Source organism: Monodon monoceros, unplaced genomic scaffold, assembly GCF_005190385.1.
Source record: "Monodon monoceros isolate NGI ecotype Baffin Bay Population unplaced genomic scaffold, NGI_Narwhal_1 Super_Scaffold_13, whole genome shotgun sequence".
NCBI lineage: Eukaryota > Metazoa > Chordata > Mammalia > Artiodactyla > Monodontidae > Monodon > Monodon monoceros.
In genome coordinates this window covers 41,538,952-41,563,449 of record NW_021703769.1, presented here as the reverse complement: position 1 = coordinate 41,563,449, position 24,498 = coordinate 41,538,952, and the positions used below count along the sequence as shown (strand labels likewise).

At 37.2% G+C, this 24,498-nt stretch overlaps 1 protein-coding gene across 5 annotated transcripts in view; it reads right to left on the bottom strand.

Moving 5' to 3' along the window:
• The window catches only part of MACROD2 (mono-ADP ribosylhydrolase 2), a 1,974,865-nt gene that overhangs the window by 72,618 nt on the left and 1,877,749 nt on the right, over nt 1-24,498 (bottom strand). For 4 of the 5 annotated variants that reach the window (XM_029221509.1, XM_029221511.1, XM_029221513.1 and 1 more), the window contains 3 exons: nt 20,692-20,769; nt 7,659-7,733; nt 7,313-7,405 (listed from right to left, as the gene is read on the bottom strand). In XM_029221509.1, the coding sequence (XP_029077342.1) occupies nt 7,313-7,405; nt 7,659-7,733; nt 20,692-20,769 (246 nt within the window). The remainder of the gene's footprint in view (nt 1-7,312; nt 7,406-7,658; nt 7,734-20,691; nt 20,770-24,498) is intronic. The other variant, XM_029221512.1, reaches the window with a different exon arrangement.

Below are 24,498 nucleotides of genomic sequence, written 5' to 3'. Positions count from 1 at the left end.
ACACACACACACACACACACACACACACACACACACACACACACACAAAATGGAATACTACTCAGCCATAAAAAAGAATGAAATAATGCCATTTACAGCAACATGGATGGACCTACTAAGTGAAGTAAGTCAGATAAAGACAAATATCAAATGATATCACTAATATGTAGAATCTAAAAAAATGATACAAACAAACTTATTTACAAAAAAGAAAGAGACTCACAGACACAGAAAACAAATTTACGCTTACCAAAGAGGAAAGGGGAGGGGGGGATAAATTAGGAGTTTTGGATTAACACATACACACCACTATATATAAAATAAAAAACAAGGTCCTACTGTATAGTTCAGGGAACTATATTCAATATCTTATAATAACCTATAATGGAAAAGAATCTGAAAAAGAGTACATACATATATATCTGTATCACTTAGCTGTATATCTGAAACTTATACAACATTGTACATCAACTATACTTCAATAAAATGTTGTTTCGAGAAAAAAAAAAAGAATTAAGCTACTTCATGCACAAAAAGTTGCAGAACTCTAATGTAGCAGAGAGAAATAAAAAGTTCAACACCTAGAGATAGAATTCCACTTAAGGAAGAGATCTGTTTTATCTTTGGAAATTACTTTGATAAGCCACAAGGTTATAGGTCTTGGGGGAAAACCAGACAATCTAGGCTTGATACAAAGTTAAAAAGAAAAAAAGAAAAGAAAAAGGGGATCCAGAAACAAAGCTGGATGCTAGAGAGTTAGTAGAGATGGTCTCTCAAAATTCCCCAGACAGGGATAGACGAAGGATTACAAATTTTGATACTAATGTCCACTTGAGCCTACACATATTACTTGGGTTTGTGGTACTTCCTCCCTGACATGTAAAATGGAGGTTCAGGGAAAGTTTTTCTAAATCTTAAAAGACAAGATGATGATAGCCTGCTGGGGACCTGGCCACATTCAAGAGGCCAAGTATACTTTTTCTTGAGAAGCCACATATGAGGTTTACACATGTTTAATCTAAATTTACACAATATTGCATTATGGGAACCAAAGTTATTATTGTTGCAGTGAATATGCTTTTTACTTTTCTGTTTTTTAACTTTAAAATTATAGGTTAGTTACACTTTTATTTGAGGGAGAAACCTGAAGAAAATTCATACTTTAAAAATAAATTTAAAAAAATGTTAAATGTGAATGAAACATTCTATCTTTACTTCTTATACAGTGGAATTTGAATGAACTGGTTTTATATGTATATATTGCATACATAGAGATATGCAGAAGACAAATAATTTAGCTTAAAACTTTACAGCTTTTATATTCAGTGTATTTAACGAATACAAGGAATTTCATTAAACACAAAAATATTCACAAAAGCTGAACAGGCACCAGCATTATTAATTTATCTTATATTCTAAAATAAAATTTTGGCTGACAAATTCCAGCTACAAAATATGATTAGGAAAAAAGACTGATAACAGAAGAAATCATTGGAAAATGAAGCTGCCCTAAAACACCTAAATTATAGTGCTGCCAATGTGAATTATGCAGGATTACTAAAGTTGACTTCATTTGAAAAGATAAGATACAAGATAAGATAAACACATATGAAATCCAGTAAAATAACATCATTCAGGTTAACAACCAAATAGGAAAGTAATCTTATAGGTGATCTCCTCTAAAAAGATCTCATGTTTTAGCATAAAATATGACTTTAGCCAGCATTAAAATGTTTTCTCTGAAGATTTCTATTTCTAGTGGAATTTAGAAATAGTTCATATAAAATCTTAACTAGATCAACATTGTATCATTATTATATCACATACAATATATGGTATACAAGATAAGATTTCAGAATATATAAAGTTCCAGTAAGTTAATTAATCAAGATGAAAGTTCATATAATATTTTGCATGAATCAAAAATGTGCCTGAATCATGATTCTCCATAGCAAAGCACACAGACTGGAGTACGAAAGCCTGAATGTGTGTTTGTGTTGTTGCTGCATTGCTGGTGTGGAGGCTGATTTTCAAGTAGAGGGGAAAGGGCTGTGTCAGTGATGTAAGAATCCCATCAATAATGGAAAACACCAAGGGCTGTGTAGTGGTGTCTTGAAGACAAAATAAAACCCTAAGGGATTTGATTAGTAGGAGCAGAAGAGAAAGTGGTTCAGTCTGTGTTCATTGAAAGATGAAACAGTGACCAGAGGAACTACAAGAAAAGAAGTTTCTCATGTGGACTAAAAAAGATGGGTGATGTAAATCTAGCCTGGTTCTGAGCAGAGTTTGTGGGTCAACCTAATTTGAGCTAAAGGGCACGTTTATCCCATTTAAAGTATCTTCCGGGAATCATTAGCTGTCCAACTATTGGTTAAGTCCTGAAATAAAAGAAATTAGTCTGGCTGATCTTTTTGTCTGGTCTAGAGTCCCTCTGCATTTTTATCAATGGGATACAATGAATAAAACTGAGTAAAACCTACAGTTTCATCTTTCTCAGTGTATTGACGACCACTGGCTCCCATCTCATCATCCCTTGTTTCATCAAGAATGTGGTTCTTCAGAGCTGGCCTTCCAAGAAAGTTTATAAAATTGGACAATCTCATCCCTGCATTATTGAGTTCATGCCCCTCATTTTACTACCCCAGAAACTGCGCTTTATAAAAGGTAAAGAACTGCCAGAAACCACATAGCCAGAGCAAGAAGCCATGGTTCTCTGCACACTTAGTCTCATGGTCCTGCTCGTCAGAGGCCAAAACATGAGCCAAAGGACGTGATAATTTATATTTGTTGCCGATTTACACTTCACTTCCTACTTGCATGCCTGTCAATACTCATCTGTTTCCAAGAAGACCTTATACCATAATATACTTTAAATCTCCATCAACATTTTGATCAGCCCAAGATAAAGGATTTTTATTCCATATTATACTTATTGCTGAATCCAAGAAAAATAATTGGAATGCATGCATTCCGTATAACACTTGGGAAGTCCAATATATTTCTAAGAAACGTAAGTTAAAATTATGTGATATAATAATGATACAATGTTGATCTAGTTAAGATTTTATATGAACTGTTTCTAAATTCCACTAGAAATAGAAATCTTCAGAGAAAACATTTTAATGCTGGCTAAAGTCATATTTTATGCTAAAACATGAGATCTTTTTAGAGGAGATCACCTATAAGATTACTTTCCTATTTGGTTACTAACCTAAATGATGTTATTTTACTGGGTTTCCTATGTGCTGCAGATCCTGCTGGGAAAGCATAAAACCGGACTCATTTAGGAAGAGGCAATGTGGCTATATGAGAAAAGCTGCCCTATGTGCACTTTATGCCTGTTGAAATTTCTGTATTTCACGTCTCCTAGGGAAATGTCCATTGTGCTATTGTGTAATTTTATCAGCATGAACTTCTGCTGAATATTTTCTCTTCTCTTCAAAACCCATATTTTGGTAGAGCTAACTTACACACTTAATGTTACAACATCTGTGCCCATACACCTGGGAGCCATCGAAGACATATCCTGAAGATTATCTACATTTTCTAACCTTATATAGAATGCTGTGAAATGAGACAAAAAGGTTATACATTTTTCCTGGTCTGGAACTTTTTGAAAGGAACCACTTTCTGTCTCCTTAGAAAGATTCTCAAAAGAGAACCAATATTTCTAAGGCTGTAAAGAATATCCCTACAAATTTAACAGAGTACTCATTTGTTTTTTTTTTTTTTTTTGCAGATAAGAGTAGCTCTTAATGCGTGTATGCAACTTTCCATTAAGAGACACTGTGAATATACACAAACCCTGGAGCTATGTTCTCAAAATATTTTCAAACAAAACTCTTCAGTAACTATAGGAAACAAAAGAAAAGAACATTCAATGACTACTTTGATTCTGTGGATCTACCAATAAATCAATGGCATCTTTTTTTTTTTTTTTTTTTTTTTTTGCGGTACGCGGGCCTCTCACTGCTGTGGCCTCTCCCGCTGCGGAGCACAGGCTCCGGACGCGCAGGCTCAGTGGCCATGGCCCACGGGCCCAGCCGCTCCACGGCATGCGGGATCTTCCCGGACCGGGGCACGAACCCGTGTCTCCTGCATCGGCAGGCGGATTCTCAACCACTGTGCCACCAGGGAAGCCCCATCTTCTTTTAAAAATAAAAATTATGGTTGAATCAGCATTTCTCAAACAGAAGACTGAGATCTTAACCAAAAAATAAAAAATTTTCTCAGTATACAGAAATGTCTCCCACCTCACCTTTCATTAATTGTTCTATCCTTCTGTGTTAAATATACATGTTGAAACAGCCTGCAGGAGATGGTACTGAAAACAAAATGGGCAGAGCAATTTGCTGCTGAAGGGTAATGTAGACTATATGAAATTTTTATGGCTTCAAAATAGTTAGGAATGGACTTGGGGAACTCCACATGTGGATTCTCTTGATTTTGTCATCAATTTATCCAATTATGGTAAGTACTAAACACTTAAGGTGTGCTTTCTATGTGTCAGGTATGGTTGGAATTGCTTTACATCACTTTACTCATTAAAGTTTCATCACAAGCATATCTGTCATCACCCTCTTACAGATGAGGAAACTGAGGCACTGAAAGATTAAATAATCTGCCCCAGGTCATCCAGCTTGTCAGTGGGGGGCAGGGCTGCTGCAGTGCAGCCCAAATCTACATTGCTCCCTTTTTCTTTGGTTACTTTCTTTATATGTAAGAGAATAGCTTTTAACTCTTACTTTGAAGCAACGAATAAGATGATAAAGGTGGTTAATTTTAAGTTATTTCGAATTTAAACAGAAATATTCAAGGCAGGGCCAAGTTAATTATCTCTGGTAAAGAAGGGAAAACTCAGTTAATTCAAGCCCATAAGCATTATTACTCTCCGACAGTGAAAAGTCAAATTTTAAACAAAGAAATTCAACTTCAAAGTTGCTACAAGCAAGAGGCTTCCCTGGTGGTGCAGTGGTTAGGAGTCCTCCTGCTAGTGCGGGGCACACGGGCTCAAGCCCTGGTCCGGGAGGAGCCCACATACCACGGAGCAACTGAGCTTGTGTACCTCAGCTGCTGGGCCTGTGCTCTGGAGCCCACGAGCCACAGCTACTGAAGCCCACGCGCCTGGAGCCCGTGCCCCGCAGCGGGAGAAGCCACCGCAATGGGAAGCCAGCGCACCGCAACGAAGAGTAGCCCTCGCTGGCTGCAGCTAGAGAGGGCCTGCGCGCAGCAATGAAGACCCAACGCAGCCAATAAAACAAATAAATTAATTAATTAATTTAAAAAAAAGTTGCTACAAGTAGCGGAATTTGATCTTACTTCTTTCCCACATGCCATTTCTCCATTTGCAGAAGAGGATTGGCATCCCTACGAGGGAGAATTGAACTCTTCAGTAACTAGAGGAGTCCTACATGCTGGAGAAGCCACTGGGAGAAGGATGACAAGTCAACGTGTGCTGAACACGAGCTTTTTCCCTTGTAGGTCAAGTTAAAAAGAGGACAATGTACCAGTTGTTTGATGTTCCTCATTTGCATGTCCTGAGGCACAACGTACAAAGTAAATAATTTCTGCTATAGAGAAATTAAGCAGGCAGATGCAATATTCTCTATTTTATATTTTACAAGTACAACTGAATGTATAACCAAGCAAGACCCTAAGGGGACTTCCTGGAACAGACCCCTCCCCATATCCTCCTCTGTAGCTCAACTCTGAAGTACCCAGATAAGACTATCTCATGCATATTTCCTTACTTTTTCAGATGCTAAAAACCACCACCAAAGGGAAGAAATTAACTACTTGCTGATCATGAGCGTGTAGCCCCCAGACCTTCTGGAGCCTAAGGACTGATAATGTTAACTCCTGCGACACACTGCCCTGTTACCTCACCATCAACCAATCAGAGAATTGTACAGCAGCTGATCACAGACCCTTGGACGCCCCTCCCTCTCTGGCCTTTAAAAATGCTTTGCTGAAACCCTTCAGGGAGTTTGGAATGTTTTGAACAAGAGCCACCCATTCAAGGCCCTTGATAAACCTTTCTCTGCTCAAAACTCTGATGTTTCAGTTTGTTTGGCTTCACTGTGAGAGGGGAATATGAACTGGTGTTCAGTAACAAAGGAGCAAGGCCATGTATCTGTATTTCAAGTAAGGGTTGTATCAATTTTCTATTATCATCGTCAGACATAAAATTCTCCAAATATACCATTTACTTGACTTGCCAGGAACATGGTGTCATGAAGCTGAACTAGGATTTACAATTAGAGAAAGGTCATTAGAGGCATAGATATAGAAGAATATTGTGCTCTAAATGCAGTGGAAATTAAAACAGGATGTCAAAATCACTAACATGACTTAGTAATTAAACTGTATCAACGCAGCTGCCAAAAAGAGTTCATAATTTGGAAGCTGTACTTACTATTGACCTGATTTTACAATTGAGATCATGTCTGTGTTTTCATTTGAAAACAAAATTGATCACTGTGTTCTGTGAACAAGGCCTGTCAAGTTATTACTCTATAACTACTTTGCAAACACATTTTTATTTAAGACCAGTATGATTTATGATACAGCAGAAGAGATAAATTATTTCCTTTTTTATTTCACATTTTACCTCCTTTTAAGAGATTGCTTTATATTGGAAAATGAAATTCTTTAAGTTTTTTAATAAATAATAAATTTCTTTGATAATTTTTTAAAGACTTTTTAAAATGTTTACCTTTAATATATTGACTTCTTGCCCCAAAGGCTGCTTTAAAATTTACCAAGTGTTCATTCTTCTTATGTCCTCTGAAATCATTATAATGCTCACTTATTTTTTTAAACAGTATTCAATATAACTGTACCCTAATATTAGTGGACAAACATAATTTAGAAGGTTCATATAATGTGCTTATCTTACACAAATTGCTTCCTTCGTCACTACCATATGAAGGATGACAGAATGAAATCAATACAAAATGGTTAATCTATTTGTTTTAAAGCCATTTCAGATTTTCTAGGACTTTTATCCGTCTAGTCCATAATTTCTATTTCTTAGAGGCTTTCTCAAAACTGTGATTTTTAAAAATCTAATCTAAATGAATAATAAAAACATCTTCATATTCTTTGAAAGGATGAAAAACTGTTACAAGTATCTTCTTTTGCTACTTCTGGATTTTATTCTACTTTCAAAAGTAGGTTTAGAATTAAAGAAATGTTCGTTTTGCCCCCTGACAGACTGCAGTTTCATGAGGATAACCCTGATGGTTGAATTCTAGGCAGGAATCCAAAGAAATTCTCTATACTTGATGGGTTAATTTAAGAGCAGTCCTACCTTTTTCACCTTCTTTTCCTTCTTGGTCATCTGTTAGTGGAATCACTTCTTGCTGCTCCAAGATCGTGATATCCTCTTGGTTCAATGAAAGCTCTAAATAGAATGAGACAGAAGGATACTCAGGGATGTTTTAGTTGGAATCATTGAGAAAACAGTGACTAAAGCACCAAGTTCTTTTTTCCCCTCCAAGTTTCAACGGGCATACAAAGCAGAACACTACCGCCACTGTCTAGTGATCACTGCTGAAAGCATACACGCACCCCACTCATACACACCAGTATATATAGAAGTCATGATCCACAGTTTCACGTCATTCTCAGATAACAATATATTCTGGTTTCAATACCTTCTGTTTCCATATATGAGCTCTGGGACTCTGCCTCAATTTTTATTTCATTCTTCATTGAATCATTCTTTTGTCCTGTTAAGAACAGTGATTGAAAAATAAATGTGATATGCATGACCATAGCTTTATTCCTGGTTTAAAAAGGCAAACATTTCAGAAACCAGGCTTTGATCATGCCTGGAGAGGTAGACAACAGTTTTGAACCAAAGTGGAGGGTGAAGATGTCATTTTGCAAATCATCAAAATTATATCAATTATTTTATGAGAAATATCCAGATAATGTAGGCAAAAAACTTTTCTTTGAACTGACTAATATAATTAATATTTAGCTTATAAATACACTGAACATCAATGGATACAACCTGGCTGTTTTGAAATTTTAAATAATTTCTGGGTTGCAGGGGTTGCATCCAATTTCCCTTTATTATATAGGTATTTCCCATCTTGAGGATTCCTAGAAAATTAAAACACTGCTTGTACTTTCATTCTTCTATCAAGAGAGCATAATAAAACTTTAGTAATGTGAGCACACAGGGATGGGGGTCACCTAACAGCTCAGCCATTCTCATAAAACACCTACTAAATATAGCAAAAGTCAGGAGAGAATTCAGCTAGCTCTTGATTACTCCAAGGCTGATTATCTAGGAATAGTTTTACTTTTGCACCCCCTGGGTTCTCCTCCTCTCCCCTGTGGTGTCTAGAACATTTAAGTGCTAAGAGAAGAAATTGAAATCGGTCCACTTTGCTTCATTTTAATGAAAGATTTTATGCTAAGGATATTTAACTGTTGAATTAAAAAAAAAAAATTCCAGAGCCAGAGGTTACAGGTGCGAAGGTGAAGCAGACGTGTTTGGGCTCTTTGTCTGGGTCTGTCCCTGGGGGAGATGTATCATTGTTCCAAGTTGTCTCTACTTCTGTAAGAGGGTCCTCATTCCCTGCCTGTGACCATGTGACCTGCACTGGCTCCTGTGAGACAAGCTTATGTACCCAGCCCATATAAACAGAATATACAGTGTGTGCTCTTTTGTATCGTACTATTTATACTTGTTTTCTGTAAGATTAATCCTAGTCACCGCATGCATCAATTGTCCATTCTCTCACTGACGTATATTCTTCCATTGTAGGAATATGTTTCAGTTTGGGGCTAAATGAATAACACTGCTAAAAACATTCTTGTACATGTCTTTTGATGGGCATATGTACTCATATCACTTGGGTATAAACACAGGAGTGAGACTGTTAAGTAACAGGCAACACACATGTTCAGCTTTACTAGTTCCTGAAAAAACAGCGCTCTGAAGAGTTTGTTCCATTTTATAGTGCCACCAGAAATGTATGAGAATTCCATTTGTGCCCTTTATTCTTTACACTATGTTGTGATACTACTTGTCACAAAAGTCTTTATATGGAGCAGAAAGCCATGCAAAATCTTCCCCCCAAAACCCATTTCCATCCTTTTCACCTCTGGGTACCATGTAGAGTGATCACATCTTTGCATATTGAGTCCCTTTGCCTATTCACCTATTCATTATTCTCCTCGTCACACTGTAATGTAGCTGTATCTGTGTTTGTTTCCCTTATCAGGGTATGAGCACTGTGAAGATAAATACTGTTTTATTCATTCCTCTTCCTAGCACCTACTAATAAGGAGTGATCTCAAAATGTCCATTTAATTGGCCCTCTGTTATAGTATTCATCAATGTCTCTACATAGTAATTAGGGTCTGTAACTTGCTTCCTATTGTACCTTTGGCAACAAAGCACTAAGGCTACTAGACGCTTCATATACTATATTTATTGCAAAGAACCTTGGAAGAAGAATTGAATGTTTTAGGCAAATCACAACCTCTTTGGGCTTCCATTTTATTATCTTTAGAAAAAAAGGCCAAGAAGCTAGATACTATCTTAGATTCCCTCATTCTTTGGCATTATATAAGGATATGTCTCCTGGTAAAGTGTCTAGTCATCCCTGACATTTGTTTACTGGGAGGATGACATGGAGGGAACCTTCACTGTTCTGAGTGAGCCTCATTCTCTATCACTGTTGATGAGGAACGGACCATCGCACCGCCTCCCAGTCATTATCTGTGATCTGGCTTTGTACAGTGACGGGGAAGACCAGGGCATTCGGAGAGTAGAAGCAGCCACTTTACTGCATTGTGTCTCCAGTCTCAGTGCTCCATTCCATACATTCTCAGAGGAATTCCATCAGGAATAGGAAGATCGCAATTCACCAGGGCCTGGGGCACCGCAGATTGGGTGGGACCACATGGGGTGGTAGCCTAAGGCTTTGATGCATACTAGGGATTTTCTCGCCTCCCAGTAAGGTCTGGCACTTCACTTTGAGGATAAGAGGCCACTGCAAAGCTCTTTTGGAATATTCCTCTCCCCGCCCTTTTCACTCTTCACCTGTTTTTACCTGTGTGCGCTACATATTTTGGCAATCTTCTCTTGAAACGAAAATGCATATTTTTTTTCTCATTTTCCTGAAATTAAGTTAGTGAAAAATAGGGAAAGCAATGAGGTTCTCAGCTTTGAAATCCAAGAATGCTCATACTTGCTCATGCCTGAGCCACGCCAGGATTTGGCATATTGTATGGAGGAGGTATGTGTGAGCACCGGGCCCTGCACCCAGGCCTGCTGTGTGTTAATGATGACTCAGCCCATCTGCCTTTCTCTTCAGCCTCTCAGAAATACCACATTCCATCCTGCTTTATTGACCCCATGGGGGCAAGCTTTATGTTTGCCTCTCTACATTCAGTCTGGTTGAATTCCACCCACTGTCCTTTGCCCTAATCCCGCCTGGCAGAAGAAACAAAAGAGCATAAAGGATCCCACAGTTTATATGTATATTTTTTATACAGTGAACTCAATCATCCATACTAATGGGAGGGGACCATTAGAATAGATAATCCAAAAATCCTTTCACTTTTCTTTAGAAATAGATCACATGATTGTTTCTTGGAGGCCTGGTAATTAAGTTTGGCTCAAGCTAATGCTTTAATTAATTTGCATAAAAATCGGTCTGGGAACATCAGTCTGGAATTAAACATTTCTAGAGGAGGATAAACTTAAACTCACTTCATAAATGGGCTGTTTTTGAACAACGGCAACAACAATAGAGTTTTGTTGTGTATAGGTTATTAGATGCTCAGATCTTCTTAAGAACAAAGACTTTGTTTCTTTGATGCTTCTCTTAAAGATAATAGAAATTATGTCCTTTTGTTAAGCTTGCAACTTGATTGCTGCTATTATTCAAAATTCTGCTTGTCTAAAAATACCCCAGATTAAGAGTAAAGTTAAACCTAGGTTAGTGTGAATTTGATTATCTTCTAAGCTATCCTTAGAGTTCTCCTAGGGCCGATAAAATTTACTTTCCTAATGTAAATTATTTCTACGATTATTCTTTTTTGTAGTTGCAAAAGAAAGTCAGTTTTCTTATAAACACTTAAAAATACTTACAAATATTGAGAATTATGGATAATTTTACAACTAAGGGATTGCCACTGTTAATACTGTAAACTGCAATCGTTCTTTTGTACGTGTGTAGGTACATATGCGTGCATGTATATATATGTATACAAATATATTTGTATATAAGTGTGTGCCTTTGTGTATGTCTGAATATAAAAAATATGTAACTATACACACACACTTATATACGCACATACATACACAATTTACAGAAATATATAAATGTATCCTGGCATTGAAATGAATTTACACTTTGATTCTTGCTTTTCTAGTTTACATTTTTATAAGCAGCTTACACTGTCATTACAATTTCTTCAGAAATCTTATAAGATGCATTATATTCCATGTTATGGGCATATTTTTGGATGTTCCCTTTTTAAAAAAATTTTTGCCAACAAACAAGTACTGCAATGAACATTTTTGTGAATACATACCTCTCTACTTTTGGTAGATGTTACTTTAAGATAAATTCTTAAAGCATAATCTTTGGATCAAAGTGTAAACATTTTACCCTTTTATTACATTTTGTCAAAATTGCTAATGAGGAGGTTGTGCCCTTTAATCACCCACCAATGGTGTGTGAGCATATTTGGATACCCTCTTCATACCAATTCTGCGTATTTTCAATCCTACTTATTAAACATCTGATATTCAAAAGGAGAAGACACTGAAATCATGTTTTATTTGTGTCTCTTCAAGAAACGAAGAGATAGGTCATCTCTTCATGTTTATAATGACTGTATTCCTTCTTCTGTGAATTGTGAGTCCTTTGCCCATTTTCCTCTTGGGTTATTTTTTTTTCTTATTGATTTATGAAGTCTTTATGTTTGTAATAAGAAAATTACTTCTTTGTCATTTAGGCTGAGAATACTTTTCCTGACAGTTTTTCTTTAGAATTTGATTACAACCTTTATTTATCATGTCAAAATTTATATATTCAGATTTAGCCACTTTCCTCTTTTATGACATATATGGACATATGAACACACATAGTACAGATATATATGTATGTGCATGTATTTTATAATACATAAGCATACAATCATGTGTCTATATATGTTCACATTTCAAAAAGCAGTCCTTATTTCAAAATAAAAAAAATATACCTTTGGTTCTTTTAGTCTAGTAATTTTATAGTTTCAGTTTTACATTTCATCTTTGCTCCTTTTGGAATTTAAATTGGCATAAGGAATGAGACTGGGATTCAGTTTATTTTTCCAAATGGCCAAATAGTTGTCTTAATGACATTTACTGAGTCAACTGTCTTTAAAATGTCAGCCTGAATATGTACTGAAATCTCAGATGTGCTGGGGTCTATTTCCGAATTCTTTGTTCTGTTTCATTGATCAGGCTGTCCATCCCTCCAGTAGGACTACACTGTTAATCACATTTTTCAAGGATTCCATGTCATTTTTAGTATATTGATTCTGTCATTGACTGATAATATCATATCTGTGAATTCCCCATCTCCTTCCCAATTGGATTTTATTCATATTGTATCTTTCTATATCATCTGACACATAAAAACCCATCATTGTTATATTTAATCGGAGATTTAAATTTTTATTGATATAAAATGACCAACTCTTTCTCACTTGAGATTTTTTGCTAGAATTCTAACTGGAGAGATTCTAACGTAGTTTTCCATGTTTTCTTTTGATGCTCATTTCCCAAATATACTTTTTTTCTAACTTTGCATTTTTAAAGCTTTACTATTTTATTGAAATTAATTCATTTATTTATTTTAAAATTTCTGGCTGCATTGGGTCTTCATCGCTGCACACGGGCTTTCTCTAGTTGCGGCGAGCAGGGGCCAATCTTCATTGTGGTGCTCAGGCTTCTCATTGAGGTGGCTTTTCCTGTTGTGGAGCACGGGCTCTATGTATGTGGGTTTCAGTGGTTGTGGCACGTGGGCTTCAGTAGTTGTGGCCTGTGGGCTCTAGAGCACAGGCTCAGTAGTTGTGGCGCACGGGCTTAGTTGCTCCGCAGTATGTGGGATCTTCCCGGACCAGGGCTTGAACCAGTGTCTCCTGCATTGGCAGGCGGATTCTTAACCACTGTGCCACCAGAGAAGTCCCTCAAAGTTATACTTAAACCTAACTTATATTGTCAGAACCCGTAGCACAGCAGGATTTTTAGTTTTTTATTATCTTTATTGAAGTCAGCATTGGCTGCAACCCTCCCTGCTCCCCACTAGAGTCTTTGTTTTACAAACTCTGCTACTGAAATTTCCTTTCTTTACTCTCTCCCTTATTTACTTCCTTATTTCCTCCCTTTCTTTCTTCCTCTTTTAACTCTTGTATCAAAATATGACATACGTACAGGAAAGTACACAAACGATATGCAGAGCTCAATTAAATAACCAAAAGCAGGTAGAAAAACTATACATTCTTATGATAACCATCCAGCCCAGAAGCCCAGCTCACAGCTCAATCAGTATCTCCTCCCCAGTCACCCAAGTTCAGTCAACACCCTGACTGTCATAGTAATCACTACCTACATTCTCTTTACCATTTCACTGCTTAAGCACATCTTTCTAAATATTAGTTATTTTTCCTGCTTTTCAAAGTTGACATAGATGAACTTGTACAATATACATGCTTTTGTACATTCTTTAGTTTAATATAAAGCTTGTGGGATTCATCCATGTTTTTGCCTGTAATTGTAGTTTGTAATTTCTGATGAGACGTCTGCTTCATCCTTATATTTGTTTCTCTGTATGTAACTTGTCTTTTTCATCTGATTGGTTTTGAGATTTTTCTGTTTATCACTGGTGTTGAGCAAGTTGATTGTGATTTGCTTAAGTATAATTTTCTTTATGTTTCTTGTGCTTTGGGGTCATAGAACTTCTTACATATGTGAGTTCATAGTTTTCATAAAGTTTCTGAAAAATTTCAGCAACTATTACTTCAAATATTTTTTTTCTGTCTCCCTTTCCCATGCCTTCCTTGAGAGATTCCATCCAGTTCATGATTATTGTATTTGGAATCACTCTTGAAGTTGTTCCATGGCTCACTGATGCTCTTTTCATTTCCTTCAGTCATTTATTCTCTCTGTGTTTGAATTTGGATAGTTTCTATAGCTATATCTTCAAATTCACTAATCTTTTCTTCTGCACTGTCTAATATGCCATTATTCCTGTCAAGTATAATTTTCATCTCAGACACTCAACAGAGTGAATTGAATCTTTAGAAATTCAATTTGGGTCTTTTTATATCTTCCATGTTTCTAATGAACATGGTGATCCTTCTTTTAGCTTCTTGAAGATGTGGAACACAATTAATAATTTTTAACATGCCCTTTCATATTATTACCCCATCTGTGCCACTTCTGGATTGATTTCTATTAATTGATATCTCTTCTCCTATAGGTCATACTTTCCTGTGTCTTGTCAAGTAGGCCAATTAATGACCCTACAACAGACTCTGAGTGTTCAAGTAAAAGGAAGAGTCACACGTCTCTCACTTTAAATCAGACACTAGAAATGATTAAGCTTAGTGAGGAAGGCGTGTCAAAAGCTAAGACAGGCTGAAAGCTAGGCCTCTCGCACTAAGCAGTTAGCTAAGTTATGAAGGCAAAGGAAAAGTTCTTGAAGGAAATTAAAAGTGATTCTCCAGTAAACACATGAATAATAAGAAAGTGGAACAGCCTTGTTGCTGATATGGAGAAAGTTTTAGTGGTCTGGATACAAGATCAAACCAGCCACGACATTCCCTTATGTCAAAGCCTAATCCAGGGCAAGGCCCTAACTCTCTTCAATTCTATGAAGGCTGAGAGAGGTGAGGAAGCTGCAGAAGAAAAGTTTGAAGCTAGCAGAGGTTGGTTCATGAGGTTTAAGAAAAGAAAAATTCACCTCCATAACATAAAAGTACAAGGTGAAGCAGCAAGTGCTAATGTAGAAGCTGCAGTAAATTACCCAGAAGATCTAGCTAAGATTATTAATGAAGGTGGCCACACTAAACAACAGCTTTTCAATGCAGAAGAAACAGCCTTCTGTTGGAAGAAGATGCCATTTAGGACTTTTATAGCTAGATAGGAGAAGTCAATGCCTGGCTTCAAAGCTTCAAAGGTCAGCCTGACTCTCTTGTTAGGGGCTAATGCAGATGGTGACTTTAAGTTGAAGCCAATGCTCATTTGCCATCCCCCAAATCCTAGGGCCCTTCAGAATTATGTTCAATCTACTCTTCCTGTGCTCTATAAATGGAACAACAAAGCCTGGATGACAGCACATCTATTTAAACATGCTTTCCTGAATATTTCGAGCCCACTGTTGAGACCTACTGCTCAGAAAAAAAGATTCCTTTCAAAATATTACTGCTCATTGACAATGAATTTGGTCACCCAAGAGCTCTGAGGGACATGTGCAATGAGATTAATGTTGTTTTCATGCCTGCTAACAAAATATCCATTCTGCAGCCCATGGGTCAAGGAGCAATTTTAGCTTTCAAATCCCATTATTTAAGAAATACATTTCATAAGGCTATAGCTGCCATAGATAGCTAGTTCTCTGTTGGATCTGGGCAAAATAAATTGAAAACATTCTGGAAAGGATTCACCATTTGAGAAGCCATTAGGGACATTCATGATTCATGGGAAGTGGTCAAAATGTGAACATTAACAGGAATTTGGAAGAAGTTGATTCCAACCCTCATGGATGACTTTGAGGGGTTCAAGACTTCAGTGGAGGAAGTAACTGCAGATGTGGTAGAAATAGCGAGGGAACTAGAATTAGAAGTGGAGGCTGAAGATGTGATTGAATTGCAACAATTTCAGGATCAGACCTTCACAGATGAGGGGTTACTTATTATGGAAAAGCAAAGAAAGTGGTTTCTTTCTTTTTTTTTTTTTTTTTTGCAGTACGCAGGCCTCTCACTGTTGTGGCCTCTCCCGTTGCGGAGCACAGGCTCCGGACGCGCAGGCTCAGCGGCCATGGCTCACGGGCCCAGCCACTCCGCGGCATGTGGGATCTTCCCGGACCGGGGCACGAACCCGTGTCCCCTGCATCGGCAGGCGGACTCTCAACCACTGCGCCACCAGGGAAGCCCGAAAGTGGTTTCATGAGACGGAATCTAATTCTGGTGAATGCTGTGAAGATTGTTGAAATGACAGCAAAGGGTTTAGAACATTACATAAACTTAGTTAAGAAAGCAGTGGCAGGGTTTGAGAGGATCGACTCCAATGTTGAAAGAAGTTCTACTGTGGGTAAAACGCTATCAAACAGCACTGTATGCTACAGAGAAATCGTTCATGGAAGGAAGAGTCAATGATGTGGAAAACGTCGTCGTTGTCTTATTTTAAGAGACTGCCAGAGCCGCCCCAAACTTCAGCAACCACCACCCTGGTCAGTCAGCGGCCATCAACATACAGGCAGGACCCTCCACCAGCACAAAGATCACGACTCCCTGGAGACTCGGATGATAGTCAGCATTTTCTAGCAATAAGATCTTTTTAAAATTTAGGTATGTGTATTGTTTTTTTAGACATAATGCTATTGCACACTTAATAGACTACAGTATATTGTAAACATAACTTTTATACGCACTGGGAAACCAAAAAATTCATGTGACTTGCTTTATTGCAATATTTGCTTTATTTCAGTGGTCTGGAACAGACCCCACAATATCTCCAAGGTGTGCTTGTACAAACACCCTTGAAAAGACTGGCCAAAACAAAGGCAGTAAGGGCCTCTGCTCATAAAACCTGCAGGAACACAAGAGCTGCATGATTTGTCTTCCAATACTTCTTTTCATGTCCGGTAATTTTGTTGATTACTCTGTTGGATGTGAGGTATGTTTCTATTTCTATAAATGTTCTTGAGTTTCATACTAGGATCAGTTAAATTATTCAGAAACAGTTTGATCCTTTTAAGTCTTGTTTATAAGCTGGCTTGCAGAGGACAAGAGCAGCATTTAGTGAATTGCTAGTTTTGCTCCGCTATTGAGGTAAATCCTTTCTGAGCCCTCTTGAGTTTTTAGGTTTTCCAGTCTGCCTGGTGGGAACAGGCACTCCTCTCAGCCCCATGCAAGCTCCAGGTATCATTCCCTCAAGTCCTTTAACGTTCTTTACCCAGCCTGTTATGCATGCGCAGATCAATACTCAGCTAAAGACTTGAGGGATTCCCTCTGTAGGTCTCTAGAGCGTTCCTTGTGTGGAGCTCTCTCCTCTCCAGGACTCTGCCCTGGAAACACTAGATGCTTGGCCTTCCAGGACTCTCAGCTCTGTGTCCTCAACTCAGGGAGTCTGCTGCGCTGTGCACTGTAGCCTGGAAAGTCTCTCCAGACAGTCAGCAGGGACAACCACAGGCCTCACCTCACTTCCTGACTCTCAGGCATCACTGAGACTTACCAAATTTTAATATGAATTGGTGCTTTTATTCTCCATGACAATGGAAAATCATTAGCATAATTTAATTTAACTCATCCCAATAAACAGCATTATTATGGTGTATTTCATTTTATTAATTTTTTTACAGAGATTTTATTTTTATTTATGTTTTAAACTTTTTAGTTTATATTGTAGTATAGTTGATTAACAATGTTGTGTTAGTTTCAGGTGTACAGCAAAGTCATTCAGTTATACATATACCTGTATCTAGTCTTTTTCAAATTCTTTTCCCATTTAGTGTGTTACATAATATTGAGCAGAGTTCCCTATTTTAATTCTAAGCATCTCTTAACTCCCATAGTACATTATTATTACAATCATCATTATTAATTTGTACCATCAATACTCATTTACATTTATCCAACAATTACTATTTACCTTTTTTTAAATTCTTTCCTTCATCTTTGATCTTCTTTCTGGGATCAGTGTCCCACCTGAAGAACACCAGAATTTTTTGGTGGTGAAGTTTGCTTTGTTTGGTCCAAAATGTTCTTAATTAACCTTTATTCTTGAAACATACATTTTCTCTGTGTTTAGAATCCATGGTTGGCAGCTATTCTGTTGTACTGTCTTTTTATTTCCGTCCTATCTTTTGCAGAGTTAGATATCAGTCCAGCTGTTTGATAATTGCTTTTGGATGTTCTGTTTATCTTTGGCTTTCAGGAACTTTACTATATGGGCCTGGTTGTAGATTTATTTTCCTTGGCGTTCAAAGGACTTTTGGAACATGTGGCTTAATATCCCTTCTTACCAGAATTTCTTCAAGTATTGCCCAATCCCCTCTCCCCTTTCTGTCTGGGATTCCAATTACATGTGTAATAGACTTTGTCATTTTATCCTCCATATCTTTTCCCTTTCTTTAGTTTGCCATTCTATGCTTCTCTCCTGGTTTTATTTTGGATATGTTCTTCTGACCTAACTTCTAGTTCACAAATTCTCTTTCATCTGTGTCTAATAAGCCATAAACCCGCTCACTGAATTCTTCATTTCAGTGTGGCATCTTTTACTTCTAGACTTTTTCTTTTTCGCTTTTTTTCTGTTTTGAATTCTCAGTTCTCAGCTAAGATTTTCACTCTTGTCTTTATCCCCCTTATAGTCTTGGTGTTTTATACTTTGTAACACTACTATTTTCAGCCCAAGTGGGCTTGCCACCGTTAACTGTTTGTTTTTCATGTTACCTCCTTTCTTTATTTTTTTCTCGCTATTTTTTGTCTGTGTGAGCTGGACATTATATTTAACAAATTGTTTATGTAAATGGTTTGAAACTTAGAAACTTTTTTTTCCCCATCTGGTATGTAATTTACATTTGTTTTTCTCAGGTACCTAGAGGGACTGGTAATCTAGGTTGATCTTAATATAATTCGGGGATTGAGACGATTCGAAGCTGAGCGGCAGTCTCGCAAGAGGCTGATATACTGCTGTTTCATTCTTCCTGCTAAGGTATACATACATCTTTGGGGTTTCAACCCGAAACACGGGTTTACCAGGGCCCTTTGCCCTTTTGAGCAGTGGGACTTAAGATGCTTTTTGCAGAATCAGCAAATGCCCTAAGGTAAAAACAGTTTCAAATTCTGTCTCTGTATGTCAGTTTTCATATATATTCATTACATGTATATGTATACATATATTTTGGTCCAGGTTGTCTAGTGGGAGTAATGGTCTAAATTATTTAGATTCTCATTGCTGAAAGTGAAAGTGTCTCCTTCTTTTTCTTTCTCATTTAAAATAATATACTATAATTTTCAAAGGTAAAAGCAACCATTTAAGTAAGCTCTTTTGATACTAATTTTGAAACAATTATTTCAACGTTTTCATACATTTAAATGAGTCTCTTATCACGTAGTCCTTTCCAACTGTGCCCTTCTCAGTCTTGAATGTTTCCTTTTCTGTATTTATTGTTTCTGCACAGGCCTTTTGTTAGTTTCTTCAGAAAGGACACTTGGGTGGCATATTTTCTTAATCTTTCTATTCCTGAGAAAATATTACTCTTGACTTCATGCATGAATAATAACTTCACTAAATATAGACACGGTGTCCTTTAGAGCCCTGGAAATGTTACTCCATTTTTTTTTTTTTTTTTTTTTTTGAGGGTTTAGAGCTGTGGAAGAAGAAGGCTAAGGCTAATCTGATTTTGGTGATTTTGCTTATAACCTGATTTTGAATTTCTTAGATGCTTTAAAAGCCCTCCTTTATTATCAATCTTCAGAAATTCCATGAGGATTTGTAGGTTTTTGTTCTCATTTGTTTTCATTATCTTTGCCTATAAATACAACATGTACGCTTGTGTTTTGGGTAGAGGAACTGGTCTGCATTGGAAAACATTTTTTTCTGTTATTTTTCTAAAGACTGCTTCATTTCTATTTGTTCTATTATCTCTTCTTGGTATTCCAAGGAGATGTAGATTTAATCTCCTGTATACACTGTCTCCATGTTTCACATTTATTCTCATTGGTATCATATCTTCCTTCCAGTAGTTGCAAATCCAATGCCTACAGAGTTCAGTCAGGTAAAAAAAATAAATGAAGCCAGCCAGGTACAAAATTAATGAGTAATGAGGATTGTGGAGAGCAAACGTCCCTTCTAAATGTGGCAGCTACCAATCAGCTGGTATTTAGCTCTAGTAAAATACAGTTGTCTCCCTTTTTTTTTTTTTTTTTTTTTTGCGGTACGCGGGCCCCCCACCGCTGCAGCCTCTCCCTGTTGCGGAGCACAGGCTCCGGACGCGCAGGCCCAGCGGCCATGGTCCACGGGCCCAGCCACTCCGCGGCACATTGGATCCTCCCGGACCGGGGCACGAACCCACGTCCCCCGCATCGGCAGGCGGACTCTCAACCACTGCGCCACCAGGGAAGCCCCACTTGACTCTTGAACAACATGGGTTTGAACTGTGCAGTTCACTTATAGATAAAGTTTTTTCAACAAATATGTACTACATAGTACTACATAGTCTGTGGTTGGTTGAATCCGTGGATGTGGAACCACAGATACGGAGGTCTGACTATAAAGTTGTTCACCGATTTTTGACTGTGTGGAGGGCTGGTGCCCCTAATTCCTGAGTTGTTCAAGACTCCAGATTCCATTTTTCCAGAAAAAGTAAAACCTGGGTTTTAGAAAACGCAATATTCCAAAGCAGAAAAAAAAAAAAAAAACAACTGGAAAAGAATCTCACAACTTACCATTGGGATGATCTTGGCCACATACAGAATGATCTGTTACTTCATTTTCTTCTGTAATATTGTCATCCTTTGCAGAATCTGACATCACAAACAAGCAAAATCCCTAGTCAGCATTTTTAACCCGGAAATACAGCAGCCTCCAGCACTAAAAGAATAGATCTATGTTTGGGGAAAAAAATCTATTATTTTTTAAAAAATGCCATTAAAATACTTAAATATCTTCATCAGTAAATAAGCTTTTCTTAAAGTACTGCGTAAGATGTCTGCACAAAGTTCACAAGGTAAAAACGGTAAAGATTCGGCTAGAACATCTTTTCCACAACAAGGAAGAAAATATAAGCAGACTTTATGCATCAGTGAAAATCTTAGGAGAATTGTGCAAAAGGATATGAAAGGAAGGCAAAATAGAGAAGATTAAAGGCATGTAATTTTAATGTTCTTAATGCTTCCATTACTGTTGTGCATATATGGGAGCCTTGAGTCCTTGAAAAAGGCAGATGTAGAGCTTTGAAATCCAGTGGTAATTAAGTTCATCTTCCTCAGGAGCTATACCAGTAGAAAGATAGCAAAGGGGGAACACAAACCTTCTGTTTTGTGTAACTTCACCCTTTCTCTTGTGTAGCACATTTAAACGTGGGATCAGCATAAGTTCATCTTTTTTTTTTTTTATCGTATGATGTATTTTACAGGAAATATGTGGCTAAAAGGATTCCAGTGACTTATGGACTCTTGCAAAGCTACAAAGGGCCCCCTGTTGGATGTTGGAGACCTCTAGGGAGGCTCTTCAAAATCCATTGGAAAGAGCACGTGAGTAGGTCAGCAGAAAGACAGAAAATAGATCTTTCATTCCACAAATATTTACGAAGGGCCAACTCTACGCCAGGCACAGTTCTCGACACCGGGGAGTCAACAGTAAACAAAACAACAAATCTCTGCTCTCATAGGGGTTACAATCTAGTGGATATTTTTCATGCAGTTAAAAGGGTGGTAATCCAAAGATATCTAAAAGTCATGAGCTAATCTTGTATGCATGTGGCCACGGAGAGAGCTGGGGATGGTAGACCAGCACGTAGTCTAATACAGATGGGTTCTCTACTGAGTTCATATTCCTCAGTTGTGTTTTAACTCCCTAACAGAGCTGAATCAGATGGAATCTAAAATAAATCATTCTTGCTTTGTTTCCCTTACCCATTTTTCTCTCTCCCTCCCCAAACTAGGAGATAGCTTTAAACAATATGTTTTAGAATATTATGAGAAAGTCTGTTTCTCCAACTTGCCACAAGCAACATTTGATGGACAAGTGAGAAACCTGGGTAGTTAACATAAGATTCAAATTTAATAACCAGTGAAGCAAGTATACACCCAAAGTGTATGGTTTTAATTGACTGCAAATAATTCCCCCAAGGCAACTGTTTAATTACCTGCACTGTTTCTTATTTCTTTCTGAGACTGACAATAAGTTTCAAAGTCCAAATTTGGAAGCAAAACTTGAGCACAGACACATTTCCCAAACTGCTAACTCACTCACATCAAATTGTTTTAAATCAGCTCCCATTAAAATATGCCTTTTTAATTTTAAATCTAACATGTGGATTAAAAAATATCATTTGAATACTTTTTTCCACATGAACACTGAAAATGAACAATGACTGAAAGAAGGTACTATATGAACCAGGCTAAATTTTAATTTTGAAAGTATTTTAGTTCTACTTGTTTATAGAAAATGGCACCATTTGATACGTAGCCTTGTACAACACTCATTTCTTTCAAGATTATCCAAGGTTTTGTATGTAGTTAAAATTTATTCATTTACACTTAATAATAATTCATTATATTTTCTAACTTACATAAACATTATGTTTCATGTACCAAATATGACTTAAGAAATGTCTTTTGAAAAGTGATTTACACTGAGTTTACAAGTTTATGGTCCAATGAGTCATGTAAGATGGGTGAAAGTACTTGAAAAATTAATCATTAGTCTATACCTGTTTGTCACCAACATCTGTGTCTTTGGCAAGTTAAATGACCATTTAATTTCAATTTCCTTGAGGAGTTGTTGTAACATTGCTAAGGTACCTTCTGATCTTTTGTGCTCTAAAATATACAATGTATTTCACTGAATCCAAGATACCATCAATTGTTATTTGCACTATTATTTTGTGTAGAATTTAAAAAATGAGACCAAATGAACTATAACACACTATAAATTCTAAGAATGTGTCCTGGCTTTGGAAATAAAATATATAAAAGACTATGCATCCGAGAAATATGATGTTTCAGTATATTATGTGTGTACAGAAATATGCTTTTATGTGATGACAAGGATTTCCCATCAATATGACCCATCACCAAAGCCACAAGTTCACTTTGTCTTGTATGAGAGCCTCTTCTCCAGAAGTGTACACACCTATTGTATGTACAGCAATAAAGCTCATGATAGCATGCACAAATAACCAGGTGGCTATAGAAGGCTGTTTCCACTATAGTGTCTCTATTAAAAGGGCTATGTGAATTTCCAGTCTCATGAACTTTAGCAGGACTGGTTTTGATCCTGAATGTTTTAAACCATGGATCCCATTACATTACACTTAGTCGTGGGTATGAAATGACTGGAGATTTTCTGCTTGGGAGAGGATGAAAGCTGCACTATATATGTATATAAAGTCATTATTCATAATGAGAAAGAGAGAAAATATATCCAGTATGTATTGTCATTAAAAGAGGGTATTTTTTCTGTGTAAGTTCCATAAACTACCATGAAAACTATAGTTGTATATACTAAATTCTTGAATCACCTTGGATTCACATTTTATTTAATTCTAAAAATTATCATTTGGTAATGTTCAAAAAATGTGAAAGAGTTATCACCTAATTCTGAGATTCTGTCAATGTTCTTTTAGTAGCAGAGAATCTGAATTAAATTTATATGTAGATCCTGACTTTCAAAATCCTTAAGGTCAATGTCCTATTAGAGAATTTTTTCACATGCAAATATTAAATCAAATAGCCAAGCCAAAGTTCTACAGACAGAAATTCTAAACAGTAGGTCATTTTTAATGAGGTCAATTACACATGTCTACGCAGGATAGTACATGTATAGATTTAAGCTGTGATGATAAATGATGATACTATTGAATTTTTAATAAACATATCTAGACTATAAATCAAAATAAATGCTCTCTCTTTTTAAAATGTTCCCTTAGAACAAAAGTTCTTAACCCTAGAGCACCACTAAATATACTCTAGGGATCCACAAACCTTTTTGAAATGATATGCAAATGTGTGCTTATCTTCATATGTTCATTTTTCTGGGAGGAGATAGCTTCTGTCATAGTCTTGTAGGGATCCGTGACCCCAACAAGGTTAAAAATAACTATAGAAATGTATACTCTAATGCCAGTGACACTGCCATTTTTAAAATAAATTTATTTATTTATTTTTGGCTGCATTGGGTCTCCGTTGCTGTGTGCGGGCTTCCTCTAGTTGCGGCACGCGAGCTTCTCATTGCGGTGGCGTCTCTTGTTGCGGAGCACGGGCTCTAGGTGCACGGGCTTTGGTAGTTGTGGCTCGCGGGCTCTAGAGCGCAGGCTCAGTAGTTGTGGCACATGGGCTTAGCTGCTACGCGGCATGTGGGATCTTCCTGGACCAGGGCTCGAACCCATGTCCCCTGCATTGGCAGGTGGATTCTTAACCACTGCTTCACCAGGGAAGTCCGATTAACTATCTTTGAGGACATTTTCAAGCCAGGAGGTGAACGAAATCCATCTAGTAAGAGACGTAGCCCCTGACTATTATTCAGAGTAG